General features: G+C 43.2%; 1 protein-coding gene across 5 annotated transcripts in view; it reads left to right on the top strand.

The window, feature by feature from the left end:
- KCNMA1 (potassium calcium-activated channel subfamily M alpha 1) overlaps nt 1-25,506 on the top strand; it is a 731,687-nt gene that overhangs the window by 627,212 nt on the left and 78,969 nt on the right. For all 5 annotated transcript variants that reach the window (XM_047073026.1, XM_047073024.1, XM_047073023.1 and 2 more), the window contains one exon: nt 12,697-12,790. In XM_047073026.1, coding sequence (XP_046928982.1) covers nt 12,697-12,790 — 94 coding nt within the window. The remainder of the gene's footprint in view (nt 1-12,696; nt 12,791-25,506) is intronic.

Below are 25,506 nucleotides of genomic sequence, written 5' to 3'. Positions count from 1 at the left end.
ATACGTCTAGTTGGGGAATAGGATATATTGAAATGGAAAACCAATTGTAATGCAAAAAAAAAATAAATAAGGAGATGTCGGAGGGGTGTGGGATGAGAAATGCCAAGGGGTATGTAAAGAAAGGAGGGATTCTATCTTGTTACACTTGCCTAGGAGGACATCCTGGAGGAGGCAGGCTAACCTGTTTCTTGAAGGGTGGACAGGGTAGGTATATGGAAAGAAGATCTGTGGGAAGGAATAGTGGAAGAGTCACTGCCCCTCTGCCCCATCATTCTTCTGACCTGCACCATTGCCCACATGCATGCTTCCATCCCATGACCTCCCACTTGAAATCCAAGGGATAGAGTCCCTCACAATCAGCAAGAATTTCCTGTAATTTAGAGGGAACAGTAGGGTTTCTCCACATTTCCATCTGATTTTCATTTGTTATTGCTCTGAATGGTCTCAGCCTTCTCCAATTGTGGCCCATTTAAACATTTTCTGGCTTTTTGTTTTTATGACACTTGGCATAGCCTAATTATTTTGACCTGAGCCATTCCTTGGGGCCATGCGAAATATAGGACAAAGGTGGTAGTCAAACAAAAGCAGAGGATGGGGAGGGGGTGTTGAATCTCACCCTGTTGTAGTGCTCAGATACCAGATCAGTTACTCGGGGCAGAGGAGAGAGCATGAACCCATCTGAGCAGAACAAAGTCAAAAGAGAACAGGTTGGCATTGCAGAGAAGGACCCAATGGCCAAGAGCTCTAATTACTTTGATTACTCAAAGCCGCAATAACAATGAAGGGTAGCATTTATCCAGACCTTGCCAGGAACTCTTCTAAGCACTTCTTAGATTTCCAGTCCATTGTCCACTGTGAGGATGGTACTCTGAGGATTCCCGTTTTACAGGTGAGAAAATTGAAGTTAGGTAATTTGCCAATACCTGGGTTCAGCCCCAGAGTGTGGCTGCAAGGCCTCTGTGTTAGCTCTTTCTCTTCTTGCAGCCCGATACGAGTTGACATATGTAGAGGGATTTCCCATACCTTGTAATCCTTCTCGCAGGGATGGTGCACTTGAGTGTCACTGGAGCCAGGGCCAGAGATGTCAAAGAAGGGTGCCTGCCAGGTAGGTGAGGTACAGTAGGCAGCACTCGGGTGTTTAACTGGTGAGCCCATACCCCATGAGACACTCACCCTTCTGGAATGGGAGCCCAGTCTTCTGCAAGCTGTTCAAACAGACATTAGAAATGCATATTTTTATGGACAGTCTTCAGATTTAAAGATTGCCCTACACATAAAATCCTGTGGAGCAGCAGTGCTAGGCAGAGCACATCGGGACAGTATTTGGTTCTCAGGCTGTTAGCATGTGGCCCTGATAATCTCTTTTAACTCTATAGCCTCTCCAAATCCTGGTGTTCACCTCTGTCCAGCAGAGATAATAGCTGATCTTGTGACATTGCAGTGTTGAGTAACTTGTCTGAGATCAGAACAGTAATGAGGGTCACAGGTGGGACTTAGGCATGTGGCCTGACTCTAGAAACTTGTAACCTCATACTACTCTTGTAAGCGGAATTCTGACAGCAATTGGTCTGGATTAGAAGTCAGCAGACCTGGGCCCTGGTTCTGGGTCTGCATATTACTGTAGTCTTGAGCCCAAAGAGAATGAGACCAGAATATCTCTAAATCCCTTCAAACCCTACTCCTGCATCCTACATCTTGTTTTCTGTGTTGACCGGAAAAGGGGCCCACCATGCATTAGCATTTTAAAATGTTGCACGGGATATGTCTGAGGATAAATTATAGTAGAGTACAGATAATGATTTTGTAGTTCAAGAGCATCTTTAGAAGGTGACTATGCCCTTAAGAAATATACTAAATGCTGTGTTTAGCGTAAAATCACAATCCAGACTGGTCCTTACCTCCCAAGGTTAAAAACATACAGTATTTCTAAAGTGTTCTGGCAGAATATTCTTCATTGGGCCATGGAGGGTACCTAGCTTGCACTAAAAACCCATGCATTTTACCTTTATCTGAGCTTCAGAGAAAGTATCAGTGCAACCATCTGGAATACATATTAGAATTCTAGGTGGCTCTTGTCACAACCACCTCAATGGAAGATATGGTGTTTATGGGTGAACCAGAAATAATAGTGATATTAATAATAATGATGGTCCTAATCTGCATAACATCTTATGGTTTAGAAAACGGTTTCACATACCCACCATTAGACACTAGGCTGGTCTTCAAGTAGAATTATTGGGGCAGACATTAATTTTTAAAACATAAATAGTACAATGAAAATATGATGGACATTTTCTGCCAGTCATATTTGCTTGAAGCTGTTTAGGGGGAAGAAACACTAAAAGAGAAGGAAGGTAACATCTGAGTCAAAACATATAAGCAAATAAAAACTTTTACCCCAAAGTAGAAATGTAAATCAACATTGTGTTAACCAGAAGAAGTTGATGTGAAGTGTGAAATTAAGTCCATGAGAGACCTGACCCTTTCTCTCTGTTCTGTTTCTCACCCCAGGCAGGTGGCAAATCTCAGATTCCTGAGGCAGTATGATCTTTTCTCCACTCCTTTGGATGTCTGACAATTTGTAAATCCACAAGGAAACCTTTCTTGCAAGGGTCTCCCTTAACAATCTCATGCAAACAGCATGAAGTGATCAAAAGAATAACTCTGGTTTTATATCTGCCTTGCCCCGTTCTGAACAAGAGAGTGTGTAGACACACATGCAGATACTAACTAACATAACGTCTTGGTAATGACAGGCAGGGTGGGCAGACCCAGCAGGTTCTTGAGGACACTCTTGAGAAATGGGCAGGACAGGGCCAGGGTTTGAGGAAAGAGAGTGAGGTACTTGCCTTGGGCACCAAATTTAAGATGGCACCAAAACTCTCAGTAATCAAGATAAGTGATAGTTTCATGCAATATTTTTTTTTAAATCAAAGTGCAAAAAATCCATGATGAATAAAATGTCAGAATTTTAAATAAAGGTGGGATAGACAACAATTTTAATGCTGGCTTTTACATACTGAATAAGCACAACAAAAAAATGGCAGCACTTTCCATGTGCCAGGAGCAGTGTTCAGGACCTTATAGTCATTTTCTCCAGATACATTTCAGTGGGGCCTGATTTATCCTACAGTAAATCCAAATCTATTTGATAATAAACCATATTAGAGAAAGAGTTCCTTTACAGGCTCCATAAATTCCATTACAGTCCATTTTGTCTTTGTTAAACATACGAGTTGAAAATTACAATCCCTTTATTCACTATGATCATTTTAGACACACAGCTCAAAAAGATCGGCATTAACTTAAAAAAAATGTATTAGCATGCTTGTGTCTATGAAGTACCATTGTTTTCTGGGATCTAGCTGATGATTTTATTAAGTATCCTGAAAGAAGGGGAAAAAAATCAAAGATAATTATAAATTTATAAATACATAATTCATCAGTATAAAGTGATTTTAATGGGATGGATACAGAATTATCTATTTCCTCATGAAAATAACAGAGATGTTCTGATTAAGCCCATAATCTACTATATGTGAAATTCTAACCAAACTGATGGGGCACATTTTCTTTTCTGAAACTACCTTTGATAAGAAATGCATTACAAACTCATCAGTTTGGCTTCCTGTTAACAAAGAGACAGCAGCCGTCTGGATCATTCTGGATTCACAGTGAAACTGCCACACCATGTATCCTCCAACTAAAGCCGTGCAAGTTTGACAAGGGGCAGATGAATCCAGGAGTTATTGTGCAGGGGTTTAAATCTATGCGGCAGCTGACGGTTGAAATAATCATCTATATATCGCTCTGAGCTAGCTGGGGAAAGGTTGAAGCTGTATATTTTCAACATATCTAGTCTAATGGTTAATCTGTTGTCTTGTGCGGGCTCTCTCAGGGTGGATTTGCAGCACATACTGACAGCTTCAAGGAATTGCTCATGGTCGATGTGGATTCTCAAAGTGCAGGGTAGATGAATCTGACTCCGCTTGAGTTGGAAAATGGGAAACTCACCTCACTGGTTTCCCCAAATGCGAGGGGACCTGCCAGACCCCTAGCAGGTTGGATAGCAGGGACCTTCGAACTACTAAACTACCTCTGCCCCTCCCGACTTCCCCAAATCTGTGCGCTTGAAGTGGGCTCCGTGTGTGTTCCTTTTGTTGTCTGGCCATCGTGGCATATGGGGAAACACATTGTCATTTTTGGAAACCGGACGGCTAGGAAAATGTGAGAAGAGTAATGAGAGCAGAGATCAGCAAACTTTTTCTCCCAAGGGCTGGCTAGTAAACGTCTCAGCCTTGGCGGGCCACTAGATCTCTATTGCAACTTCTCAACTGTGTTGTACAGTGAAAACAGCCATAGACAGTAGGCCAATGAATGTGGCCACGCTCCAACAAAACTGTATTTATAGCCATTGAAATTTGAGTGTCCTATCATTTTAATGTGTTACAAAATATCGTTCTTCATAGATTGTCCCCCAACCATTCAAAAATGTAAAAACATTTGTAGCTTATGGGCTATACAAAAACGTGTTCCAGAATATAGTTTGCTGACCCTGGAACTCGAGAAATATAAGAAGAAAGCAGCTCTTGATGCCGGGCATTTGGCAAGTCTCATCCTTACTCTGAAACTTGTCTCCCACCAACAGTTACTGCGCATGCCAGGGCTACAGAAAGGAGTCCGATACACCCTTTGGCTTCAAAGCCATGAGCATCTCATTGGTGTTAGAGTAAAGAATAGGGAAAGAAGGAAAGGAAAGTTGAGAAGGGGCTGTTTTGTTGGACTCCTGTATATTTTTTTCACAGTTTGATTCAAAGTAAAAGTTATCTTCCATCTTCTACTACCTTCCCGATCTCCAAACTCCATAGCATTAATTCAAGGAAGTTCTTGCATTTCTCATTTTAGTCATGTATTTGCGCTTAGAATTCCATTGTTTACCTTTCTGTTTTATCTCTGAGAAGCTAATATCTAGTCTTCGTTTGAGACTTTTCTTTGCTCTTGAGACGATAGAAACAATCTGTTCCAAGGAAAAAAAAGAAAGAGCCAAAGGCAACCAGATCTCCAAAAGGAATTTTCTACCAAATGCCGAGCAGAGCAGAGCATTGGGCAGGTTATTACAGCAGGTCAAGTTTTTAGCAAAGATATACGAGCTGAGATTCTAGATACAAGGCATTTTGATGAATGTTGGACTCCTACCAGGATGCATATAGAACATGAGGCTTATGGTTTGAGATGGGAGGGGGGGCATGGGTTCGGGAGGTAACATCTAATCCACCCTGTTTGATTTTCGAGGATCCATTAGGTCTGCAGTGTTTCCGTAGAGAACATTGCAATCCAGGTCATGTGGGTTCTGTTAGTATATTTATATAGTATTTTTCCTCTCTCCCATGTAGGAGCTGAATTCTTTCATTACTCTGTGTTGATGGACTCAAACTTACACAATTCAGGTTTCCCAGGCAGTGAATAGAGCCAGAAATACACCCTGTGATTAGCTTCTACATAACCTATTGTTCCTTAAAATCTCCCTCCCCATCCTCCTATTAGCTCTACAAAAGCCAGAAATGAAAAAGCTCCAACAAACCTCCCCTCCATGCCCCCCTCAGCCTACCTGGGGGCAGGTACTCCTGTGCCTGTGCTGGGGCTGCAGGGCCACTTGGAGATACTTTCCATCCTCATTTTACATAATGACAGGTTAGTGTTATTTTCAACCCACATCCTCTAGATTTTCCAAATAAATGTATTTCCTATTCCTCAACTAGAAGTTGTGAAATTATCCTGCCTGATAATGTAAATGATAACGTGATTGTTCAATTATAGAGAATTACATATGTTATGTGTTGGAAATATTATTAATGTTGGCGTTGCTTTTGAGAGACAGTGTCCTTCATCCTTTTGTATTTCATCTGTGTATCAATATTCCCCATGATCTTTCAAAATATAGGTTTATGGATTGGTATTATCAATAATACTGCAAAATGTTCACCAGTTTTCTGGGGGGAATGAATGTTATCCCAAGGTTTTCAGACCAGAAGCCCTCATTCCAAGGATATCACCCACTATAACTTCCCCATGTTCATGACCTGCTTATGACCCTCTAGGCATAGAACTTGGCTCTGATGCCTGCCTCACTGTGTCCTAGCCTCCTTAGTGGCTTAATCTCACTGATGGGCACATGACATTTCCCACTTATGGGATTCATCCTGAACCAACAGTCAAGTGCTCCTATACAGCAATTATAAAACCAAACTTGCAGTGTGGATTATTTATCTGGCATTTGTTGTTCTTGTTGTTTTCCTTCATTGCTTCTGGAAGCATCTGCACCTTCTCACCCGTCTGTTTTGTGTGACAGGCAGCCAGGGTTCTGGTAGTCTATGATTACAAGACAGGAGACATCCTTCCAGAAAGCAGGGGCCATTCTGTGCTCCTGTCCATGGATTGCTCTTTCGTGGCCACATCATAAGACCTTGAGAGTTAACTAGCCCAGATTTTCTGGGGAAAGGCTAAGCCTTTCCATCATATTAGAGAGAGGTTGGGTCAGCTTAGGAGTTTTGTCCATTGTGAATTACCTGTTGGGAAATTATGGTATTACTGTAACTTAACATGATTTTTCTTGGGGAGAAAGTTTGGTAAACACACAGAAAGTAGGAAGCACACTGTTAACATCCCTAGTCTGGCAATTTTACCCTCTCTCCTTACCCTGGTTTTATTTTAGTTCATTTTTTACCTGTGCCAAATGTTTATTTTCATTGTAAACAGTCTTAAATTTAAAATACACACTTTAAGGGGTGTCTGGGTAGCTCAGTAGTTAAGTGCCCGACTTTGGCTCAGGTCTCACAGCTCATGGGTTCAAGCCCCGCGTTGGGCTCTGTGCTGACATCTCATAGCCTGGAGCCTGCCTTGGATTCTGTGTCTCTGTTTCTCTCTCTGCCCCTCCCCTGCTCACCATCTGTCTGTCTTTCTCTCTCAAAAATAAATAAATATTTAAAAAACTAAAATAAAATATACACTTTAAGTCCGCTAAACACTTTTTTGCCAGCCTCTACACGTCTCTCTCCCATCTCTACCCCATCCTCAAAATTAGACACATACCAGAAGCAAAATTTCCTATTTTCCTTTTCTTAGAAAACTTTATTTAAATTCAAGTTAGTCAACATACAGTGTAGTATTGGTTTCAGGAGTAAAACCCAGCAATTCATCACTTACATATAACACCCAGTGCTCATCCTAACAAGTGCCCTCCTTACTGCACATCACCCATCTAGCCCATCCCCCACCCACTTCCCTCCAGCAACCCTCAGTTTGTTCTGTTTCAGAGAGAACAAACTTATGTTTTGTCTCCCTCTCTATTTTTGTCTTGGTTTTCTTTCCCTTCCCCTATGTTCATCTGCTTTGTTTTTTAAATTCCACATATGAGTGAAATCATATGATGTTTGTCCTTCTCTGACTTATTTTGCTAAACATAATACACTCAAGTTCAATCCACATTGTTGCAAATGGCAGGATCTCATTCTTTTTGATCGAATCTCAGTTTTAGTAAAACAAGATTTGTATCTTGAAAGATGGAAAACACACACCCACTTTTTTTTTTTTTTTGTCACTCATGACACAAAGAGATGCTACACATCCTTCCTTCATAGGAGTTGCAAACCTGTGGCATTTAATACAAATTAGGCAGCAATCATGGCCAAGTGACCAAACCTGCGGTGTGGGATGAAAATGACACTTTAACATTGAAGATTGATAACTTGCAATATAATGATTAGTCAGTAGGATGCATTCTAGCAGACTTCAGGAAATAATGGGTCTGGTCTTGCGGCTAAACTAAGTTTTTGGTGTCTGTGTATTATGTCATAGGGGAGAAGGGTCCTCTGTAGGTTTTTGGAAATTATTTCACAAACAATATTGTTTTCTGACATATTATCCCTTCTGACGTTGATGACAAAAACCCAGCAAAAAGAATTTCAAGAAGCCATCGGGGTAAAAGAAAAGAAAAAGAAAAACTGCAGTTCAGCTGTGAGGAAGAAACTTCCCTTTTCATGTAAAGCGATCATTCTATTCAATGTTAAAACTTGTTTGGAACTTTCCTAATGAAAAATTTTGCAGAGGATTCATTTCCGTTTTCTTTTTCTCGTTATTGTTTGGCAGTCAAGGTTGCAGCTAGATCGCGCTATCCCAAAGACCCATTTGAGTTCAAGGACACAACTCACAATTCTCGGCTTGTGACCGAGCCAGGTGAAGGAGTTCTGGAGCCCGTCCTTATTTTAATAACTGCACCCCTTAGTGTTCTAGCTTAACATGCTGAGCTCAGTTGAAGAAGAAAGATGTACTATTGTTGATTTCAGCATGCCTTCAGCTTGTTGGGCAGCAAAAGACCAAAGAGAAAAGCCATAGAAAACAATAAATAACAATTAAAGTGACCCTGCCCTCAAACTAGCAGCTTGCTCAAGACTTTAGTCGGAAGCCCTGTTAGCTAGATGCCTTTGCGTTCAAGCCACTTTGCATGCCGCTCACTCTGAGTGATTCCAGTGTGAATATGACATTACTAATGACCTGCTAAGTGTGTGCAGATGTGGGTTTCTCCAGATGTGGTGATTCATAACGTAATGGAGATAGCCAGTCGACTCATGTTTATGGGTTGTTTGCCTTTTATTGCATTTCCGAATTCATTCGCTTTGAACTGTTTTTTAACTCCAGCCAACAAATTCACCTTTAAGTGTCAAAGGGCCTCATCCCCCTAAACCCTGTGGAGGAAACAGGGAAGAAGGAATGTGCCCCAGGCTGGAGCTGAGCATAAGATCCATCACATGTCAGCACTGGGCTATTTGGGAAAGCTGAAAGGTGGAATCCTGGCCCCATTTTACTCAAAAGGCCCACAAAGAGGCGTTGGTAACCCTGACACAGTGTTTGCAAGCTGGCGAGGCCAATAAAAAAAGAGATTTCTGTTTTAAAAAAAAAATCCAGTAAAATATAGGATCATCTTGAAATAAGCCCAGAGTTCTGGCCAGTGTTTCTGGAAGATGTTGCCTTGCTTTCGCTTGAAAACAGAATGCCGATGAAGAGTCGAGTAAAATGTTGTTACAGATGTTCGACTCTGCATTAAGGCTGTTGGAATTACCACCACATCTTAAATCAATTCCCAGAACATTGTCTGGAGGTTATGTCATTGAAATAATGAATCCTCTTTAGTCAAGTATAAGCAAACATGTTAAAACATCATTGTAACTTTAAATTAAACTCTAGCGCAAACCAAGGGATCTGAAGCCTCATTAGACTTGCCTGACATTTTTCTAGCACTGAGTCTTCCCAAACTGTAAAACTGTTAGATTCAGTGCCTATTAGACAAGTGAGCTCTGGGAAGTTACAACAGCACATTAAGTGTTATACTTAGGGATGTGCAAAAACAAGCCCTTGAATTTTATGAGGACTTGGAGACTGGATGGAGTTCAGCTCCTATAAAAATTCCACGTAAGATTCCTGAACTTGTTTGTGTTTTAAAGAAGCTGGCAAGTCAGGTTCCTTTCAGAGATCCTATCGTCCACAGTGTGGTGCAGGTGAAAATGATGGAGACAGAGGTGTATTGTAATTAGCCAAATTAGCCACAACGCAGTCTAAGTAGGAGCCTGAAAATGTGCATTGACAGGAGGTGCTGGCCAATTACTTCAATACGTTTGTCTCTCGTGAAAGTAAGTAAATTTAAGTCTCCTTTGGAATTCAACTTTTACTCCTTTCGTGTAGTCACAGAAGCCATGAAATGAAAATTATATTTTATAGCTTAACTAAAAGTTTTTCTAGGTCTGCTTTCTTTAAATATGCAGAAATTGATAGAATCCATAGAAAGGCTAATAATTAAATATGGTTTATAACCTACTTATGAGAAAGAAGTTATCACTACTTCTCTCATGGGATCTAAGCCATATGTAATGGTCTCCATTACCCAACGTTCATATATTTAAGCTGAAGACATTTCCTCCCCCCCCACCCCATTTCTTCAGGGAACAGATCTGCATTTCTACGCCTGTGAGTGCAGGAGGAAACCTTTGAACATGAGTTTCATTTAAGAGAACAAATCCCAGTTTAAATGCAGCATGATTATGATGGATGATCTTTGTGAGTTGCAATGAAAATAAATAGTTTCCTTGCGTAGAAGGAGGTATAATTTTAGCACTAGAACGAAGTGTCTCCCTGGAGCTGGGTAACTTACATGTCTTCCATTTGAAGATCGCTGCAGGTAAACAAACAGTGACAAGGTGCAAGGATAACCCACGCTTAACCAAAGTGGGTTATTATAGGTCCAGGACCAATGGGGAAACAACAGTTAAGCAAAGGTATCCAACAGAAACGCCAATGAGTGTGACTTCTGTTCAGGTCTTAACTAAAATAGACTCAGCGTATAAATTGGACAAAACCATGGTAACATCTGGGGTCCTTGAATGAAGCTAAGTCATAGTAGCTTAGGTTAGGTGAAGAACCTTTTTGGATATGTCACTCCAAGCCTAAGGAGGCCTGTGTGATAGAGAAGCAAGGACACTCACCCCCACTAGACCCACTCACATGCACACATTATTTTGGTCTGTCCTGTGACTCAACGAATCGACGTCACCCTGAACACAGTACAACAACTGTAAGCGGTCCATATTAGAAGGCAACCTTGTATTATGGGTGGAATCAATGCAAGACTTTCTACCCCATCCTTAGATGCGGAAAACGCCAAAGTATACTTAGACACACACGTCTCTGTCTCTCTCTGTCTCCCTGTTCCTCCCCCTCTCTCTCTGTCTCTCTCTCTCTCCCTCTCTCACTGCCTTTCTACCCCATTATTAACCTGGGATGCCTGGCCTCCTATCCTGTGAAAGGAAGATGAATTCAGGTCAAGCTCAGAGTGCCTGTTTGCTTGCCGAGAGATGCATATCAACTCTAAGTGATTTTTTTTCAATAGCATTTATGTGGCTTGTATTTATTTCCTTTAATCTTTTAAGTGCTGTTTAGTCTCTGTGTGATTTGCTGTGGATACTCATTTCTGATAAGATGCGATATCCTCCCAGCCACATAGTTCCTGCCTGGAGCCCTAAGTGACTGATAGGGTCGCAGCCTGAGCCTGGGCCTCAGGGGGAATGGGGCGGGGGAGCAGCTGCTGGAGTGAGTGGGCTGTGGGCATTTGTAGGTGCTTCCTTGCCTTCTGGAATCACTCTCACCTCAAACCGCGTTCTTGCTCCCTTTCCACGTGTCAGCCAGAATATAGACGACCCCAGACTAACAGTGGATTAGGGGAACCTACGAAGTGGGACACTCTGAAGCAGGTTTGGAAGATAGTTGGATTATTATGATCCCTTGGAACCATGTATGGTAACACTAAATTTATTTAGGGTTTTCAGGAAAGTACCATATAATGCATGTCCTGATATGGGTCTTCCTGGGCATTCTCGAGTAGCTGAGGTGGCGTTGTCCCCCCACCCGAGACTTGTACACCATTAACGTATGTCAAGCTTCTTTTGATGTCATCACTGCTAATATTTCTCTTCTTAGCTTTAAGGTAACGGCCGTGCATTCTGAGTTTCAAGGGTGCTTCCTCCCAGTCTGTGTTGCAGTCAACTCTAAGAATCCAAGGAACCTATTTTTCCTTCTTGACATTACAGCTTTAGCCTGAATTGTGGGGGTGGGGAGAGGAGGGCTAGACTTTTGCCGCTGATGCCCTTGGGTGACAGGCTGGGTGCGCATCTGCTAATTATCAAGCAGTTCTCTTAAAAAGAAGCATGATGCAGGCTAATACATCTATAAAGCTTATTAGCAGGTGTCTTTGGGCAAAAGCAGTAGAGTGTGCTGTGTTGTTTGTGAGCGAACCTTCATATTGCTTAGCGATCTGTGTGGTTTAGACATTTGGAAAACAGCCTTTGGTTTCCAAACCCCTATGCTGCCCTCCCTCCCTGCCCCCACCACATCATCCGAGATACCATTCAATGGCAACCTCCTCCTTCATGTGGGTGCTCTTCTCCGGCCTGGTTCTCCAAACTCACAGCCCAGTCTTAATGAGTTAAAAAAGGATCCTCTGTGCACGACCCCACATGCTCTCCCTCTAGGGAGGTACAGGGACAAGAGCCGAGATGGGCTATGGATCCTTGAGCCAGCATGCATCAGTGTTCCCAGCCCTGACTGATTGAAACGTTGGCTGTCAAGGCCTCAAATCCTTGCCTCTTTCCAAGGCTCTTCGTCTGGCGTGCAGGGATTAGGCACCAGCTACGTTGGTTTATTTGTAGAATCAGCTGGTTGGCGGCTACTATGCTGCTATTTCCCATACAACTTTATTTCTGATTTTGCTTATGAGAAAACCCATTCGATTACTCAACAAAGTAACTAAAATTAACTCTAAGAAAAATGATTGAGTGTTCCCATATATGTAATATATTTTATATACAGATAAATCATGCGTTCTTTCCTTTCTTATGGTAGGGCTTTTACAAACTGGTTTAGTCTGTTTAAAGTGCATGTTCAAAGGCTGGAGAGTTAAGGGGTGATGGTTTCACCTTTTCGAAGCCAGCCTCTTTGACTAACACATTTGGTCTTTGTCACTGGGTCCTAAAAGACAGCCATGAATTCCTAGTGAGTGACTGAGCCGTGAGTGTGTGTCCTTTGATAGCTTGCCTGTATTTCACGGTCTGCCCTCAAACTGTTCATAATCTCATGAGCTGCCTATATTTCCAGTTGAAGATGAGCCGCCATCAACACTGTCCCCCAAAAAAAAGCAACGGAACGGAGGCATGCGGAACTCACCAAGCTCCTCACCCAAGCTGATGAGGTAAGAAGAGGGGCCACGGGCCATGCGGGTCCCCCTTGAGCGCCTTCTCCTCCTCTCCTGGCCCCCTCCCCGCCTTGCCCAGGCCCAGAGCCGCCCCTCCCCAGCAAGCACGAGGCGGGGGAGGGGACCAATCGTTAGGTGGCTTCTTAAAGGCTGGAGTATTTATTCTGTCAGCTTGTCAGCAGTTAATGATAGAGCTGAAAAAATTCTGTCATGAAAAACAGTTTGAAAAGCTGTTTGAAAAATACATAGGCTTTAAAGTCTTAGCTGTCACCATGTCCTGTCTATGTGTAGTTCCTAAACAGCAGTGGCACTAATGACGGCGGCAACCAATAAGAGGAACTCATGTGGTTAGTTTGCCTCCGGCAAGTCTCTTTCTGCTGGAGTCCCTCCGAGGACTGTTTTCTGTACTTAAGGCCATATGTGAGATGTATCATCACAATCAAAAATGAACCTGAAGATTACCTTCCTTTTATCCTGTCGATTGAAATCAAATTTCTGTTAATTGATTTTGACTGATAAAAAAAGTCTAATAATCTGTGGACTTGCCAAAGCAAAGTTCAAAAGTAATCCAGTTCTGCTCAGGCTAAAAGCAGTATTAATTATGAAATACGGCATGTGTGTACTCTTTCTCTGTCTTCCTTCCTTCCTCCCTCCCTTCCTTCCTTTCTTCCTTCCTCACTTCCTCTCTTTCCTCCCTCTTTCCCCCTTCCTTCCTTCCCATCCTTCTTTCTGTCTTGACTATGGCTTCCTCTCAGAAATGGCAAATGAAACCAGATTTCGACAGACTTCTGCAGGTTTCTCTTCCGGGCCTCTTCATCTTTCATTTCCCCAGATTGTCTGCGACTCATCTGCCAATCCTGTGCTTATTTCCTCCAACATCCTAACTCTCCAGCACCCCAGTGATGAAACAAGAGTGACCCCTGAATGATAACTGCCTTGGAAATACCTGCCATCTTGATGTTTCTTTCTTCTTTTCATTGCCATTGGCTGCTCTCCTCCCTTTGACTACTGAAATACAATTATGGCCACTTCCCCCTACTTTTCCCTCCCTCCATTCACTCGCATCTTCCTGGCCTTCCACGGCCACCCTTCTGGGACACAGACGGGGCAGTTCTCCATGCGGTCCAGGGCACAGGTTCCCATGGAAGAAGCCCCTGGCCCCATGTCCTTTTCCGTTATGATCATCTCTTCCTGTTAAGTGTTTCCTTACCAGTCCTCTGCCTGCCCGTTCGCTCAATCTTGCTGGGGTGTTGCTGATTTACATGCTTGTTTACACTTTATGAGGAGCAATGAAATGCACCAACTGCCAAGCTTCTCATTTTTACGATGCCAGTTGTCATGCTACCATTCATTTCCTATTTACTCACCTTTAGGTAATCGCCTTATCTAATGCTAATAGTTTTATCCATTTAAAGTAGAGAAAAGCCCAGGTGCTTTCTTTTGCCTAAATTTAGAGAAGCAAATAAATAAATAAAGAGAAGTCTGAAAAATCTGAAACCTTTGGAGCCAAATTCCCTGTCCCTGTTTGCTATGTAAAGTATGGCTCATTTCTTTGATCTTGAGTAATAATAATTCTGAGGCGTTATACTGTTTTCATATGCTTCAAAGCTGTGTCAAAGTTTTGCTGCTTAAGGGTACTTCTTTATTCTGTTGGCTCTTGGGTACCAAGATGACAGGTCTTCTGTACGAGGTGGAAGCTTTTTTAAGTCGTAGCCTTCAGCAAAACATCAAATTACCAAATCCAGGGTAACATACTTCTACACAAATGCCTTTCCTGTAGATATATTATACCATATATATTAAATACTTTAGTGTTACACGCTACATTTTATGTGCAATAGAAAGTGATGGTTTGAGGTAGCCTTGGGGGGACTTTTTTTCCACAAGCAGAAAAAGCTAGTGTATACCGTATCAAGTATGGTTTTTACAGGACTTTCTGCCCGAAGGCCTTTGTAAATAAGTAATGATCAACAGATTGGCTGTGGGTTTTTGAAAAGCATGCCTATGTCAGTTTGCATGATGGGGGAGAATTTTCAAAGTGGGTCTTGCTTTCATTGCCTGTTGGAGAGGGGCTGAGGGAGCAGTCATCCCGGGCTGGAGCTGTCTGCTCCGTGGTACATCAGAATTGCTAAACGTGGGTCAGGCGGTGAGCCGAAGCTTGCCAAGCTACGGAACTTGGGTTTCTGGTATTGGTGCCTTTGGGCTACCGCAACAGCCACAGCTACCTCTGTTCCCACCTGCCCACCGCGGTCTCATTTGCAGCTCAGCTGAAACAACCTGTCCCACGAGGAGTCAGAAAGTCTCAGACACTCCTTCCTTGCCATGACTTTCTGTGTCCCAAGTGCTCTGGAGACAAAGACAGGGTGCTGAGCCGTCGTTTTCCCTTCACTTCCAGCACGTGCAGTTTCGTTTGGTTGGAATACCTGGCCCTGACAGTGAGGTTGCCAGGACCTGTTTCTGTTATACGTCTCTTGTTGACTGAAAAGAGAGAGGGGCTCATGCAGCATCTGGTGGCTTCTCCAGGTCGCCCCACCTCTTCACATACTCCCTTTCTCCTCTGCAGAAGATAGGGCTCCTAGGTCCTATTCCTCATGACCTGAAAAATCCATAAAGGAAGCTAATGACTTATTTGAAGTGAGTTTTTCGACATGAGTTTGCGGCTTGCTTGTTTGAGCGGAATCAATCATTCTGAACGTGGAAAGGTTTTAGTGGCCTATGGGCAGTGATAGGAACAGCTCCAAGAGAAACCGGAGAGCCCAGAATGGGCTAGGATGGGCTTTAATTTACCACTGTGGCTTCTGCAAATAAAACAGGCTCTGCGTGAGGGTTTCTTGCAAACCATCCGCCAGCATGAAATGCTGCCGGGACTCTGCACTAATGGTCTTTGTCTCCCCTTTGTTCTGGTATCAGACATACCCTGGTTTTTCAGTGTCACTTAACTCTCGGCACAGTCATTAGGTGAACAGCTTCGTTTTGTGTGTCTGGATCCTGATGCACTATGTTTTTTAGTCACCGTGACAGACAACAACTCTCGCAGCCAGACTGAGCCAAATGGCAACCGTCTGTGCTCCAAGCCAGGCATTCCTGTGTCATGACAGATAACCTTTGGCTTCCCATCCCCCGAAGGAGGAGCGGGCCATGGAGTTTCCCAGATTCTTGTTATTCGCGTTCCTTGTTGGTCTCTTAACATGGAATGATTTAAGGAGCTTCTCCTAGTTTCCCTTTAAAATCAACAAGCACTCATTGTCCACTTGTCTCTGCTACTGAGTCTGTGCCTTGGGAGGAGGGCTGTGTTTCCCTTCCATTGCAAGGCCGTAGAGGGCAAGCATATTGTCTCTAGATAACTAAGTCAAGTGTTCTTAATTTGGGGGTCTCACAGACCCCACAGAACATCAAATGAAAGCTCTCTAGAAAGACTCTCTAGGGGGAAAAAAAAGGACACTGGGCACCACTTTGACTACAATTGAAGCAGATTCATGGACTGCTTCAATCCCTGCCCAGCTTACAATCATATTCAGTTCTTTCCACAGCCACCTTCACGTAGTTGTATTCACAAATGCCGTTGGATCCTAGGAATATTTCTCCATTGGGTAGGCAGTACAGAGTAAACGTCTGGGCTCTCGTACCATATTCTCAAATGGGACCCAAAAACGCTGTGCATTTCAGCTGTTTCTGTTCCTTTTCTCAGATTAATTCTCACCCAGCAAATGTTTATCGAAGTCTACTGTATTCAAGGCCTAGAACGTCTTTGAGGAGTGAAAAGTAAGACGGGTTACAGTAGGTCTCTGTCTTCAAAATGATCACAGTTTAATGTAGGAGACAGACAAGCGTGTATGGCAAAATAGAGTAGAAGGAGCTTGGAGAAGTACTAGCAGAGGCCGTGAGAACAGAGAGAGATGTCATTACCCCTAGTTTGGGAGGCTGAGGCTGGTTTGTGAAGGAAGGCTTATTAAATCTACCCCTGACTGATGAGGAGAGTTCTCTAGTAATACCAATATCTACCCTTGTTCATTGTACTGGATGCCAGGCATCGTCATTCCCAGAGTGTTATGCCTTTGAACACACTGAGTCCTAACTATAACTCCATGAGTAAGAATTATACTTTCCCCCATTTTACCGACGCAAAAGCTGAGTAACTGAGATGTAAAGTCTAGTGAATCTGGTGAGTCTTACCTAATTAGGAAGATTGAACCCGGGTGGTTTAGCTTCTAAGCCCATATTATGAACTCTTTCACTGTTCTGTCCAGTGGAGGAAATAAGGAGAATGCTCAGGCCATTGTAAGAGGCTTGGTGTGGTTGGAGCAAGGGGTCCCTGGGGTGACATAACTGGAGCTGGAAGTATGAGAGTATTCTTGCACCTACTCATGTAAGCCTTTGTCTGTCATAGGCATTGGGAAACCTTTGCAAGTTCTTGAGGAGGCAGTGTTTTGGGAGGATCACTGGTGACATTGTCAGGAGACGTTTAGGACTCTCCATCAGGGCAGCCTTGTGAAGACACACGTTACAGAAATAGAGAGGTGTGAAGGGAAGGCCCAGCCAGCCCCACCCTCTGCCAAGGTCCTTTGGGTGCCACACCACTCAGGGTCTCCTATAGAATAGTGGAGCAGAAGTGGGCCCCGCTCTTCCCAAGAAGGACACACAGCATTCCTGACATCAGTTGGTGTTACACCTGCTTCTCCAGGACCTAGGAAACTTGGAGAAGTAAGATAGAGGGGCCATGAGCCATGACGATTCATGTAGGATGTGTTGGGTAGACAATTTACCGAAGAGATGGCCCACAGCCAGGCTAGCAAGGATCACTGGCAATACTGAAAACAGAGGAATTGAACAGGTGAGGGGAGTTCATGTCCCGAGACCTAGAAAATATTAGAGATCAGTTTGCTGAATAGGAGGGGAAATATGATTTGAGGAAAACAGATTATCTTCTTGGGCATTTACTGATCATCAACTGAAATAAACTCATCTGCTTGTTAAGGCCCATTTCTCTCTTTCACCTCATACCTTTTATAGGGTCTTTGGTGAGGACTGCCAACTTGAGAGGTTCTCGTAATAGCAAATGGCAAAATTTCCTGAGCCCAGTCCAAGTTGGGGACAGAATGCCACTCTTGCTGTTCTTTGCAACTGGCAGAATGAAGAAGGAAGGCAGGGACAGCTTAGCCAAGTAAATTCACCTCTGAATGCACAAATAGCAAGTGACAGGCCCTCACAGGACTGGAGAAGAAAGAAATAGTGGGGCTTATCATACCAGGGCTTGGGTGGATTTGACACAGGTCTCTGGACAAGTTGCATGTGCAGCAGAGGGTTATTATCCCAACCTCTCGTTTCGAGAGCATCGTGCACGCTCTCCTGTAGGATGGAAGAATCTGTCAGTCCTCCCAGGTTGTCTCCCAGACACAAAGGCAGTAATTTCCTTCTTGCTTTTAGAGTGGTGGCTGCCTACCAAGAGATGACGTATTGGTGGCAGTAGCTCTTGACTGTTTACTTGTTAGGCAGGGAAAAAATGTATGTAGATAGATACAGAGAAGTTGAAAGGGACTTTAGTTTTGACAGAGTGGCTAGAGCCTGGCCTGAAGAGCCTGGTTTTGTCAAGGTGGCTCCAGGGATGGCCATCTAGTGGGGAATGGGGGTTGGGTGGGGGGGGGGGAAGTGGGGGCAGCTGTGTCTCAGGAGAGATGCTCATTACACAGGAGGGCGGGGGCAGTGTTGAAGGATGAGCCAAGGTAGGAGCCAAAAGTCAGTATCCTTGCAACATAACAGGAAATAGTATCCACCCAGAAATGAAATACACCCCAGAATGAGGTAGATTATTTATGGTGCTGAACACCCAGCTATGAGCCCTTTTGAGGAGGTCCGCCTGAGACACTCTTCAGCACAGTCAGACACTCACTTGCATGGCCTGTCGTTCCTGAACAGGACTTAGTTACTAACTGCCTTGTTTCTTTCGTGGAGTGGCAGAAAAAATGAAGAGAAAGGAGACTAGAAAACTGACTTTTAAGCGTACTTCACAAGAACTAATATTTCATTTGCCTTTTTATGTTTGCTTATTCGCTGATTAGCTCATGGGAGTGGAAGTCAACAACAGAGAGAATATGAGTGTAGCATCCATGTTGGGAACCCCATCAAGTGACACAACAGTTCAGGTTCCAGAGAGTCACAGAGAGGCAGGGTGGGCAACCTGGATGTGTTTTTTGTCATCAGTCCTGTAATTATCCATTTAGATAAGAGGTCCAGGACTAGGGTGAGCCATATGAGGTGCCTCCTTCAATTCCGCACCTAGACACTTTGCTTGCATCGCTCTGTCCCTGGCCTTGCTGGATAGAACCATAGCCTTTTAGTCGGTATGCTGCAAACAGTTGCTATCTCTGGTAGGACTGACTCAAACCATATAGTTTCTCCATCTGGGCAACACTTTATAGCAATGGTTCTCAAACTTAGGCATGCATCAGAATCATCTACAGCATCTTGGTAAAACAGCTTGATTCAGTAGGTCTGGCTGGGCTTGAGAATTTGCATTTCTCTCCAGCTCTCAGGTGATGCTGATGCAGCTGGTATGAGAACCACTGCCTCCGTAAGTCAGAACAGTGAAAGAAACCTGATGTCATAGGGGCTCTCCTTACAGAAATGTCCAGACTTGACAGGGGAGCACTGAATAGTTGCTTCGTTCAGAACACCTGTCTTGACCACCACTGGCAATCAAACATGAGTCCTCCCCGCTGATCAGCTACAGCATCTGGATCCAGGAACACTCCAGACAGCGGGGCCAGTTAAAGTCCTGTTTTCAGAGTCTCCCTTTAGATCAAGATGCCCTGTTTCAAATATAGTCCTTGAAAAGTGAAAAACAGTGCAAGAGCCTTGGTTGTTCCCACAGCAAACTGTCTCAAGATATCAAAGGTGAGTAAACTGTCACTGGGCACGTTTTCTGGTCTCCCTAAAAGGTCTGGTGAGTTTGCATTGACTGGCTTAAGAGTCAAGGAATTAGAGTCAGACTAGAGATCATTCATCAGTTCCTCTTGTTAGTTGGTTGTTTATTAAGCATCTGCTGTGTCCTCTGCTGGGTTCTGGAAATTTGCTAAATAGTAAAATAGGAGTTCCTTGCCCTCAGGAAGCTCCATATCTAATGGATGAGACAAAAATGCAAATTATTATCTCTGAAGGAGCATCTCTCACTTCTATAGGAACTCCTAGGAAGGGAAAACAACTGTCTCTGGTTATGGAGGAGGGAAGCTTCAGGGGGAACATATGAGACAAACTGTGAGGCCTCAAAAATATCCCAACAGTTCCACAATGGCACTTGACATTGATAGATCCACCCCACAGAATTAGTTTTTGCCATCGGGACAAGAAGCCTGCAGAAGGCTGAGAAATTCTCTCACGTTTTATCCAGCCTCTGATCTCCCAGGGAGACCACTGCAGGGTGGGGCCTCAACCTACACGGGATGCGTGGAATGACGAGAGAGCCTCTTTGAGATGATAAATGAAGCCCCAAAGCTCAAGCAAGTAAAGGGTACAATTCAGAAACTATATTACTGGGCACCTGGGTGGCTCAGTTGGTTAAGCATCTAACTCTTGATCTCAGGGTCCTGAGTTCAAGCTCTGAGCTGGGCTCCAGCTTGAACCTACTTAAAAAAAAGAACAAAGAGCATGTTGTAACTTTCCTTTTTCACCCCCCTCCTTGTGTGTGTGTGTGTGTGTGTGTGTGTGTGTGTGTGTGTGTTTTGGTTTGTTTACTTATACTTTAATGTACATTTCTGAAGGCCAGTGTTGAACCCACTGCCACAGAAAAACTGGGATTTGCTGTATTTGCCTGGAAGGGGAACTGTGCTCTTTAAAATATAATACCGGCTTCCTCACAGCAGGTTTGCTAGAAAAGGGATTTGTGGTTTTGCTTTAGGCACTTGTCTTCCAGGCAAGCTTTTTGTGTTTCTGCTGTAGCAGGGCATTTAGTTCACTTCCTCAGATTAATTGATGGCAAGTGGCATTCCTCGCTCTGCAAACCCTCAAAACAATGATCTTCTATTCTTTATTTGAAGTCAGGCATACTTAATTTCTAGCTGTGGACTTTGGAGGTGTGAGCTAAGATTCAAGAAGCATAGATATGAAAAATTTAACTCACTGGAGCTCCTTGGTTGCTATAAAAATGAGGGTATTCCTGCACAGAGCCTTCAGATACCGGGACAAGGCAAAAGCTGTCCCAGGCTTAATCGATTATTGAGGCTCTCCTTAGCACGTTGTCCTGACAAAGGCTCTTGGGGCAATTTCGTACTGATTATTCACACAAGCTGTGCATTTCATGAATGCCCGCCATGCTGGTCTGCCTGTCTTTGCAGCTCAGGGCACTGTACTTCAGGGCTCTGCAATGGAGAAGGAACAAGATCCAGCTGCCTCCTGTAAGTGGGAGGGGGTGGAACGGGGCCAAGTGGCATTGGCTTCCGGTCAAGACCTGTCTGTTCAAACCTTGCCTCTCCTCTCTCTGCTGAGCCACGTCAGCCATGTTACTTATCCAGTCTCTTTCCCAGGCACACAAATGTGTAGTCACAGCAGAAATTACATGCAAGTGTTACCTTGATGAGTAAATCATAAAAGGTGGGTAAAAATTTCAGCCCTGCAACATTTGTAACAATTCAACTCACAGTGGCTAGCCACTCATAGTAGCAACAGTAGTAGAAATAATTGTAGTAACTCTGCATTTGTATTATTGAAGTGCTCTACCTTTACTGTCTCCTTTCAGAAGAGCTACAAATAAATGGGTGGGTTGTTAGCAGAGTATAAAGAATGATAATAATAATGGTAGTTAACACTTCTTGAAGGAAAGCTCTGTGTCAGGTTCTATGCTAAGCGCATGACAGGACTTTACTCATGGAGTCCTCAAATGGAATCCATTAAGTCATGATGGTGATTAACACTCATTTTACAGATGAAGACATTGAGGCAAAGCACAATGTAACAAGTGGTAGATAAGCCAAGATGTGGAGCCACTGTGCCATATCATCACTAAGGAAATAGTGGTTTCCTGCCCTCAGTGATCCACCCCCCAAAATGTACCCTTTGGAGAACGACTCTTGGTTCAGATGAATACATTAACTAGCTGGTGCACAGGTTTCCTTTTTCTTTTGAGCTGGGTTGTCATAGGTATTGATCCAAAAATGGGGATACAAGTTAAAGACTAGAGAGAAGTTCCCTCTTGGACAGATCTAATTATATACATGTGTTGGGGTGAGGTGGTGCTGAGGAGGGAAGGGACATGGCCCAAACTCTTTGAATAAGATATTGTGTATTTCTGGTATAGTTCCACGTATTCCTAAACTGGTGGCAGGATGCTTTTCTCCATGAAGGGAATAGGTGAGACTGAAGCACAAGAAGGGCAGCTGGGGTTCCTTCTAGGGACTGATATCTGATACTTCATGCTCCTTTTTCAAGGTGGACTCTTGTATGAGTTTCCTAAGGCTCTGCCATGTATTCTTGTGGTCTTAAGTAAGATACTTACTATTGTTGTCTTAAGCAACAGAAATTGATTTTCTCATAGTTCTGGATTTTGAAAGTGCAAGATCAAGGTGTCAGTAGGGTTGGTTCCTTCTGAGTAGGAGAAGGAAGACTCTGTTCCAGGTCTCTCTCCTTGGTTTCTAGATGTCTGTCTTATACCACTATCTTCACATGTCACATGTCTTCCCTCTGCACATGTCCATGTCTAAATCTCCTCTTCTTATAAATTAAGCAGCCATATTCAACTAGGGCCCATCCTAATGACCTCACTTTAATTTAATTACTTATTTAAAGGCCATATTGTACAATATAGTGACAACTTGAGGTACTGAGAGTTTACAGGCTTTGTAAACTCAGTGTACAGACCTTGTGGGGGACAAAATTATGCCCATTTAACAACTCTGCAGCAGATAGACCTCACCTCATGGCATTCCTGTTATCCTAAAATAACGCATGTACATGGCTCAGTGGTAAATGACAAATGAGCCTTGAATCAATTATGGTGCATTTTATGGGAGTCGAGATTACTTTGTGAGTTGGGGAAATGTATAAAATAATTAAGATAGGAAAGACAATATCTAGTATTGCCCTTGATTCCAACTAAGTGGTCATTGAGGAATTGTCTGAGGACATTTGAATGGGTTCTCTTAATCATTTTGTGAATCAGTGATGCTGGGATGCTTTGTTCAGAGAGGTTTCTGGTGGTCTTCCTTTCTGTGTGCAACTGCCAGGTTCTTCTGGGCCTCCTCTGACCATGGCAATGTTGGCTGTTGTGCTCAGTGGCAAATGCTTGAACTTTCTTTTGTTTGTATAAGCTCCATCAATCTCAGTTTAGCAGCACATGTTCCTGTAGCCAACTGGCTCTTCACTGTTCACCTATGTCAGAGACCTCTCAGGAGTTCAAGTCAACCTAAGCCACTTGAAGTTACTACAGGAACAGACATGGTAAAGAAATTTATCCTGTCTGGCTCAAAGTGGTTATGGATGCTCGTGTTGCTGGAATGAATCATATTCCTCCCAGATGGAAAAACAGTTATGGTCCTTCATGGAACTCTAGAGTGATCAGTCTTAATTCTTCCTATCTCTCATCTTGCTCCAACAACAACCTTTCTTCAGTTATTTAGTGCCTTCTGGCTTTTTGATGTCCAGCAGTGGCCAAGTATTTCAGAATCCTAGCCTTGTCTTCCTCAGTGAGAGAACAATGCTTCAAACCTTGAGAGTCTTCTAGGTTCACCCAATGTTTTGAATGAAATCTCTATATCCCAGCTTTTCTGGAATGTCTCAAGTGATGAGAAATCCACTGCCTTGGGACACAACTCATGTCATTTTTTTTTAAACCTTCCATTTTTATAACATTCTTTGTGTTTGGAAACTTGATTTTTGTTCTATTGAAATTCCACACATGGTTTGTCGCCTGTTCTGAATCAGTTGTACACAATCAGTGGATTCCATCTTCCATTCGATGACCACCGTTGCACATCAGAAGACAGCTACTGTATGGGGCGCCTGGGTGACTCAGTCAGTTGGGCATCCAGCTTCGGCTCAGGTCATGATCTCACAGCTTGTGAGTTTGAGCCCCACGTCGGGCTCTGGGCTGACAGCTCGGAGCCTGGACCCTGCTTCGGATTCTGTGTCCCTCTCTCACTGTGCCCCTCACCCACTCATCTCTGTCTCTCTCTCTCTCAAGAATAAATAAAACATTTTTTAAAAATTAAAAAAAAAGACAGCTAATGTGCCTGGCCTGAGTCTTCTATACCTCAGGTTGGGCAAATACCACAGCCAACATCTTCAACCGTGGTTGGGGGTGCCATGTGTGGGCTCATTTGGGCCTCAGTTCTCTGAGCAGGTTCTAATGGCTGCTAGTGGATCAACACTAAAATATGCTTAGATTGCTCCCCACCTTTCAGGGCTCAGATAAAATGTTACCTTCTCTGGGAAGCCTTCCTTAGTGTTTCTCAAATACCAGGCAATTAACAGTTTCTTTCTTGGTATTATCATACCACCTTGCATGATATGACACTCATCACGGTGTATCACAACTATTGATTGACATTTTCTCTTTCTTGCTGTATTATGACCCTCCTTTTGACTAGGGACTGTGTCTTCATCATTAGGATATCTCCCATTCATGAATCAAAATAGAAAATTTATGTTTATTGGCTGTTTGACGATTTAAGAAATCAAAGTTTGAATTCCAGGTACCCTGCTGGTCAGAAAGGAAAATATCTTTGTTTGAGGAGATTTTTAATGTTCTTCAGATAAAACTTTTTGAGGAATATCTTGGATTATACATTTAAGTTGTCCAGGCCAGGGTGAGAGGTATGTAGGGAGTACCTACTGCAACAAGGCGTACCACTGAGACTTCTCTGATGCTTCTAGATATTCCAGTGCCAATCATGATTCACAAACCTAGTGTCAAACTGCACCTGAAACTAATATAAAATTGTATATCAACTCTATTTCAAGAATAAATAGGATTTTTTTTTGAAAAGAAATTATACCTGCTTTCTCCAAACCCCAGCCCTAGTTTAATGAGGATTGACATTAAAACACTATCTTTTTGGGGCACCTGGTTGGCTCAGTAGGTTAAGTGTTCGACTTCAGCTCAGGTCATGATCTCACAGCCTGTGAGTTCGAGCCCCGTGTCAGGCTCTGTGCTGACAGCTCAGAGCCTGGAGCCTGCTTTGGATTCTGTGTCTCCCTCTCTCTCTGCCCCTCCCCCATTCATTCTCTGTCACTCTCACTCTCAAAAATGAATAAATGTTAAGAAAAAATAAAAAGAAAACAAAAGGCTGTCTTTTTTCTTCTTATTGAGGGACGACTGATCATCAGCCTTGTTTATTTACTTTTCTAAGATGAAAGTTGGAGGCCTTTGTGACCAAAGAATGATTCTTTCCCAAAAAGGTAGGGAACCCAAATGTATGTTCTTCCACCCAAGACACATATTTTCTAGAAGGAATTTTGGCCAGCTTGCTATATCATTTGCTTGCTTGCAGATTTTATGTAAATATTGTCCTGTCTGTCTTTTAAATCCTGAATGCATTAGGGGCAGTACTCAGACCTTCTTGAGATAATACTTCCTCTCTAACCAATAAACTGGGCAAGAGAATTTGAACCTGGCTCTATTTCTCTGAGGTAAATTTATTAAGATCCTCTTGCAAAATATGTTCTTCTAGGGCTGGGAAGAGTTCATTCTGTTCATTTTCTTAAATCTCTTCTCTTGGTGGTTTCTA

This window comes from Lynx rufus, unplaced genomic scaffold (genome assembly GCF_022079265.1).
Source record: "Lynx rufus isolate CCGP_SWC_20201006 ecotype Redwood Valley unplaced genomic scaffold, mLynRuf1.p SCAF_11, whole genome shotgun sequence".
NCBI lineage: Eukaryota > Metazoa > Chordata > Mammalia > Carnivora > Felidae > Lynx > Lynx rufus.
The sequence above is the reverse complement of the archived record's forward strand: the minus strand, read 5'-3'. Positions and strand labels throughout refer to the sequence as shown.